A 7,500-nucleotide genomic window follows, 5' to 3' on the forward strand; every position below is an offset into this window, starting at 1 on the left:
GCACAAAGGGACTGAGGTCAAGGTCAGAGGTCAACCTAATCCTGAACTATGGTGAAGACTGGAAACGACCAGATTCACTTGTTTCTATGACAACCAGGTAATTTAACTCAGTTTCAAATGTGTTTCAATAAAATTAGAGGTTTTTATTTCCATAAATTGAGTTTATTTAACATCCAGCAGACTGGAGATTAAACTTCTTACAGATTAGATCTCATTCTCTGCTGCTGTAAACGTTCTGCTGATGAATCTGATTTAAAGGTTCCAGGATCGGCCCGTTTGCAGGAGGTCAGAATTCCTCACAGAAAGTTTAATCAAGAATTTTTCAGCATCGTTATTTTAATTCAGGACCTGCATGAATAACAGCTTCAACGTTTTCTTTCTTTGCTCTGGTGGTTCTGGTAAAACGGCTACCAAACAGCAGGCCTGCCGTCCTGCAGCTTGCAGGATGGCAGGACGGTTTTCCGGAGCAGGGATGGATCTGCAGGACGCAGGAAGGTCGTTCAGTGAGTGCAGATAAATCTGGAAGCCAACACTGATGGATTTCCTGCCATTAATGGAGATATTCAGTTCATAAGCAGCTCCTTCCTGTTGCTTCTGTCTCCTTGATAAGTCATTGAAAGACAATTTGATTGGTCCAAAGTTCTACTGAACTGTTTTTCATTCATTATTTCTTTTGCATGTTACATGAACTATTCATATTTATTATGGAGATAATGAAATAAAACAATGAAATGAAACAAAAATAAGTTTGTAATCAGCCGTTTATGTTTGAATAAAACCAGAGAATTTAGTAACCGGTTAACTGTTAAGCACCAGGAGAAACTGTTGGTCTGATTTCTGCATCACGTGGCGCTCAGGCCGACCAGCCACGGCTTTCTAAACGACTCGATTGTGAACATCTGGACGCCCAACATCTGCCTCAGCTTCATCAAACTCCAAAGCAAAACTCCAGCAAAAACTCTCAGTCCTGCGGCTTTAAGAAGAGGAAAGAAGCCACCAGAAGTCCTGATGTGAGTACAGTAACTCCATCCATCCTGCCGGGTGGAACCGGCCCCGACCCGGCCCTCCCTCTCCCCCCTTCGCTCGCCCGCTCTCGGGGAGGTTACAGAATCCTGCGGCTGGGAGAAACCAGTGGTGACAAGTGACACTTCCTATAACTCACCGTCTTACTGGGAGACACACACCGCGAGCGCATCCCAAGATCTCATGGGAGCTTCTTAACACCGTAGTGATGTTTCTGTGTGTGTGTGTGTGTGTGTGTGTGTGTGTGAGAGAGAGAGGAGAGTAGTAATGCAGGGCGAGGAAGAGGATGTGAGGGGATGTGACAGCCCAGCATCAGGGCATGTTTGTGTGTTCGGCCTCGGCCCAGTGAGCGGGGCCGGCTCCGCTGCTCCAGGGTGGGAGTCAGTGTGTGTCACATGGACTGGAACATTCCTCTGGTTTTACTGAGCAAATCCCTCCTCACCTCAGCCAGAAAACACAAACATCTGCAACAACAAAACACAGAATCGAAGAGGCGGCGACCAATCCACCGATGCCGCACGGTACTGAAACGCAACACAGATCATGACACGGCAAGAACGTCGTAGAAACTGCAGCAGCAGCAGCAGCAGCAGCAGCAGCAGCTCCAACCAGCTATTTTTAGAGCCCGTCTCACTGCCTGCTGGAGCCTCAACCCGCCTGGATCTGCCTCTCGTATCACAACAAGCACTGAGGAGCTGTGAGGGGGGGCTGAGAGGACGGTAAACAGGGACGTGTCAAACGTGTCCGGAGGAGCTGCATGCCAGCAGGCCTCCTCTGTGCTGATGTCATGGAGTGCTGCTTCACCTCGACATGGATGGTGGTTCTGGTTCAGGAACCCACCCATCTGAAAATCTGGTATCTGATATATTGTCTATATTTCCCAACCGACCTGACATTGCTTCCTGACTTTAGTCAAAAACCCACCAATCACATGGTCACATGACCAAACGAATACCACACGACCACGCCCCCTTTCAACATAAAACAGATTTTTACTGAAAAATCTGTTTTTACAGATATAAAACGACTTGTTCATGTTGTTAATACCAGCCCAGTTTAAATTAGCAGACTGACACAGATACAAATTCCTAACATCGGCTGATGTCGATAATATCATGCATTCCTAGTTTGGCTGCTCTGAAGAGTCAGTGGCACATAATGCTGCAAAGCTTCACAAAAACAGGGAAACTGAAAAGTAGTTAATCTGATACTTCAGCAAGTTGGTCAAGATCAAACCATCCGCATGCAAAAAAGACAGAGAAAGTCAGTTTAACGAGTAAACATTGGACTGAGCAGCAGCAGTTTGAAAGCATGGCAGCTGAAACGTGGCAGCCGAGCATGAGATGCTGCTGCAGCATCGCATGCGACGCCTTCTTGTGCTCCAATTGTTCCAAGATTGATTTAACCGGAAGATGATGAGAAGCACTAAAGATTAACTGGGTTAGCAAGCATTAGTTTGTGATTTGGATCAGAACTTTATTCAGGTTGAATGTAGATGAAGGGACATAAATTACAGCTGATCATTATTTCAGTAATCAATCACTATCGATTATTATGACAATAAATCAGATTTAAAACGTGGAACATTTGCATATTTTCATTCACTCTCTCAAGTATGTGTTAGAAATAAATTGAAAACATACAAATAAATTATTTTAAGATAAGAAAACAAACATAACAATAACAGCATTAATTATGCATTCAGGTAATTCATAACAACTGTCATAACTTGCAGTGACTTTTATCATTTCTGCAGGTAAAAGAAAACATGAAATCATTTGAACATCAGATTGGTCTAATCTGTGGATTAACAGAACAGTTCATTCATTTCCGGTCCAGTTCAAAATTGAACAGATTTACTGGCAGAATTTAAAGCAGGTGAAAATAAAACTTTTTGTTTCGAACAGATTTAAAGATAAATGAGTTTTTTGTTTTCAATGAAAATGTTCATGTATTTTTTGTGCAGCTTTATTGGGTTGGTCTCTTTGGTTAACGACTAACCGATTACGATTATTTCAATAATCGATTCATCGCGGCTTCCGGCCGTGAAACTGCCTGATGAGCTTTTAAAGCTGGTCGTTAACACTGGAAGTTGTAACTGTCGGGTGAAATTGTTTAGAAGTGCAGCCCTGACCGCACGGCCACGCATTCTGCGGGGCGCATTCACGGCGCTGCAAAAGTTATTTACGGACACAAACTGAAAAAGGCTTATGGCGCTTTTTCTGGAATGCGTTCTGTGGTGAAACAGACAAACATGCAGATGCATGGAGGGCAGGAGAGATGCTGCTGCAGCACCTGCTGCAGCTGCTGCAGCTGGATGTCAGAGTCCAGAGTTTAACAAGCTCTAATGTCAGAAAACGTCCAGCTGACGTGCAGCGCCGCATTCAGGCTTTTCTCTTCTAATGCACAAACAGCCAGACATGCACAGAATTAGGGTCATAATCTGGATTTCAACGCACACAGCAGCTGTGCCCGCAAGTTATTAGTCGGAATAAACAGAATTTGGCATTTCACTAAATCTGCCACCAACAGACATGCAGAGGAATCCTTGACAAAAGCAGCCATAAAGGAGTGAATCTCCTACCTTTGGCCCGCGCAGGACGAAGCCGAAGCCCTCATCTCTCTTCTGGAGCACCACCGTCTTCTCATCCACCACGCAGTCACTGTGGAGCAGATGCCGCGCAGAGCGCCCGTTAGCACAGCCATCATCCGCAGCATGGCCACGGACGCCCTGCCCGAGTGGAGGTTCATGCTGCTGGAGGAGCGCTAGTCCGGCCGGGGCAGGGCCGGGCCGGGCCAGGCCGGGCCGGGGCAGGGCAGGGCCGGGCCCCCCGCCCCACACCACCACCGCCTCCTCCTCCTCTGGCTCTAGCAGCCCGAGCGGCCGCGGCCCCGGCAGCCCGGCGACAGCATGTCCGGGAGAAAAGACGAGCCAAGATAAAAATAATCCCAAAAGAAAATAAAGTGAAGAGGAAACGACGGTGACGGCTGCAGCCGCTGCGTCTGGAGCGGAATCTGCCGCGCGGTTACCGCTGCCGCTCCTGCCGCTGCTGCGGAGGAGCCGAGCGGCGGTGCGGCAGTGCGGCGCCTTCGAGGAGACGCGACATGAGTCTGGAGGTTGAAGGCGGCTCAGCGGCTCATGGTGAGGCGGGGAGGAAGGCTGCGGCTCGACGGGAAGGCGGGCAGGGAGGGAGGGAGGACGGCGGAGGAGACGCGGCGTGGAGCGGCGGCGGAGGAGAGCTCCGCAATGAGAAACCACAGCAACAGACTCGGCGGAGAGATAAGCGGAGTGGGAGTGGGTGGGTGACAGCACAGTCATTTACCGACTTCTTAAAAAGTGTCTCTGTCTTCCTGTCTGAGCAGATGACTGAGAATAAAGCTGCGGATCAGTTTGTTTACATTACAGCCTTTAACTAGGACACTACAATCTGAAAATCCTACAATAAAAAGGGTTGAAAATAGTTTAAAACATTTTTTATTACTTCTATAATTCAAATCCTCACCAGTTAAAACCATTTCTATCACATCTGGAGTTCCCCAAGGCTCTGACCAAGGCTCCATTTAAAATCCACTTCCTTCCCATCGGAAGTTATGGAGCAAAATTACTAACAAAATTAGAAAATCTTTAAAACGTTCATTTATTTTAGCAAACCGATTGTAAAACTGAGACGTTTTCAGGAATTCTAACAGTGACTTGTGATCATTATGACTTATTAAACGCTTAATGAAACAGGAAGTTATGAGATGACATGAACAAAAATGGACTTTTAATGCAGAATGTCAGATTATTTCAAACTGATCACAGTTCTGTCTCAACATCAGATATCACAAACGTTCTGTAAGGACGGTAAGCCATTAACAAGCTGGCTGTTCACAAACTACTTCATACAGGCACATTAACAGAAAGTTGAGTGGAAGGAGGAAATTGTTGCAAAAGTTGCAGCTTTGAAAGGAACGTGAAGCAATTCCTATTCACCTGAAGCAACGTCGGCCTCCATGACACGCTGCATTACTGCAGTAAGTCATGCAGAAGGAGTGAATCCAAACATGGACATATTTTAATCTGAGATTTTCCCCTGATTTACTTAAGGACCACATTTTAATTTTGTTGCCCTGAATGTAATCGATCTTTATACTTTGAGTTTGACTTTTTCCAATAAATCACTGAGGTAAATACATTTTTTATTTTCATTTATTGAGATGCATCTGTAAAATGCTGATAATTAGCTTCCAACAGAGTGTAATCTGTAATTCAGGAGTCTTTGGGATGTTTGCATCCTCAAAAGCTTCAGTTTAAATCTTTGCTTGCTAACAAATCCTTTAAGTCTTTTTATCATCAGCGACAGAGCAGATAAAACCGTAATCATGGGTTTGTGTGCCTCACTGGAAGATGTAAACATGGCTGTGTGTTCATGCGATGTGTGTGAGCAGCAGCTGTGGTGCTGCAGCCTCCGCTGCTGCAGCAGCAGCTGTGTTTATGAGGAATCCTCATGAGGTGATGAAGCAGCAGCTTCTCCAGAGCAGCTCAGGGAGCCCCGTTAGCTCTGACTCAGCTTTACGCTGCCGCGCCTCTCATCCTTTCTCTGAGTCCTCTCAGTTCACTTCCTGCTAACATGCTAACTTCTGGATCGCACACGCAAAATGGAAAAATGGTGCATCTGGTTCTGGAGGCGTCCGAACCAAAGGTTAAGCAACCGTAACCTTTGGGGCGACTGATGCAAGGCGCCTCATTCATCTTATATCAGGATCACAGCGAACAGACACGTGAGAAAAGAGACGGAGGAAAGAGACGGAGGAAAGAGACGGAGAAAGAGACGGAGAAAAGAGAGGGAGGAAAGAGACGGAGGAAAGAGAGGGAGGAAAGAGACGGAGGAAAGAGAGGGAGGAAAGAGAGGGAGGAAAGAGAGGGAGGAAAGAGACGGAGGAAAGAGAGGGAGAAAAGAGAGGGAGAAAAGAGACGGAGAAAAAAGAGACGGAGGAAAGAGACGGAGAAAAGAGACGGAGGAAAGAGACGGAGAAAAGAGAGGGAGGAAAGAGAGACGGAGGAAAGAGACGGAGGAAAGAGAGGGAGAAAAGAGAGGGAGGAAAGAGACGGAGGAAAGAGACGGAGGAAAGAGAGGGAGGAAAGAGAGGGAGGAAAGAGACGGAGGAAAGAGAGGGAGAAAAGAGACGGAGGAAAGAGACGGAGGAAAGAGACGGAGGAAAGAGAGGGAGAAAAGAGACGGAGAAAAGAGACGGAGAAAAGAGACGGAGGAAAGAGACGGAGGAAAGAGAGGGAGAAAAGAGACGGAGAAAAGAGACGGAGGAAAGAGACGGAGGAAAGAGACGGAGGAAAGAGACGGAGGAAAGAGAGGGAGGAAAGAGAGGGAGGAAAGAGAGGGAGAAAAGAGACGGAGGAAAGAGACGGAGGAAAGAGAGGGAGGAAAGAGAGAGAGAAAAGAGACGGAGGAAAGAGACGGAGGAAAGAGAGGGAGGAAAGAGACGGAGGAAAGAGAGGGAGGAAAGAGAGGGAGGAAAGAGAGGGAGGAAAGAGAGGGAGGAAAGAGAGGGAGGAAAGAGAGGGAGGAACGAAGGAGGAGAAAGAGCGGTGACCGCCATCCTAGCAACTGTTCCCTTAGCAACTACAATCTGTGTAGAGGAAGGCCAGTGATGCTGATCCACCTCACAGCATTCCCTCACACACACACACACACACACACACACACACACACACACACACACACACACACACACACACACACACACACACACACTCACACACACACACACACACACACACACACACACACCACACACACACACACACACACACACACACACACACACACACACACACACAACACACACACACACACACACACTCTGTGCTATCTGAAATCTGGTCTCTGTATCAGGCCAGCAGCCTGAAAGCTGATCCAACGTGTCATGTTGTTCAGCAACAAGCGGGGAGGGGCAGCAGGCTGCAAATAGAGCCGAGCAACACGGGAGGAAATATGAAGCATCTCATTGTGAGCTCCACTGTGGGAGTCTGCAGGGTATTTTTAGCGGCTCTCTGAGCTGCAGGGTCAGATTTTCATCCCTCCACATCAGGAATCCGGAGATCTGGAGGTGAGTTATTCGGCTCCCTCCTTACATCATGAGAAGAAAGCCTGAAAATCAGCCTTTCATTGTGACCCATTAATGGCGTTCTGCAGAGTACTCTCTGTGGCGGTTTCCTTCCCGCCGGCTGCATCCATTTGTGCCTGGTGACTGAGCAACGCCGCCATCATCAGCGTTTTATCCTGGACCGTCAGGGAACTAATGCAGCACTGATGGGGGTTCACATCTGGAGCCCAGCCAGCAGCGCAGCAACATTCTGCAAACCAGAAGAGTTCCTGCATCCATAAGCATCAAACGCTCTGTGAGAGAGAGTTCATGGAAAAACTCGCTTCCTGCAACGCTGAAAATGAAATTAGTCCCGTTTTCCTACTTCCAACA

General features: G+C 47.3%; 1 protein-coding gene across 1 annotated transcript in view; it reads right to left on the bottom strand.

Moving 5' to 3' along the window:
• Positions 1-7,500, bottom strand: part of LOC129356072 (SH3 and multiple ankyrin repeat domains protein 2-like) — a gene marked incomplete at its 3' end in the record, with an annotated part of 128,318 nt that overhangs the window by 17,148 nt on the left and 103,670 nt on the right. The window contains 2 exon segments of the mRNA XM_055025686.1: positions 1-11; positions 3,608-3,686. The exon segment at positions 1-11 is cut by the window's left edge and continues 130 nt beyond it. Of these exon segments, the coding sequence (XP_054881661.1) occupies positions 1-11; positions 3,608-3,686 (90 nt within the window).

Source organism: Poeciliopsis prolifica, unplaced genomic scaffold (genome assembly GCF_027474105.1).
Source record: "Poeciliopsis prolifica strain line A6 unplaced genomic scaffold, Auburn_PproV2 SCAFFOLD155, whole genome shotgun sequence".
NCBI classification, from domain to species: Eukaryota; Metazoa; Chordata; class Actinopteri; order Cyprinodontiformes; family Poeciliidae; genus Poeciliopsis; species Poeciliopsis prolifica.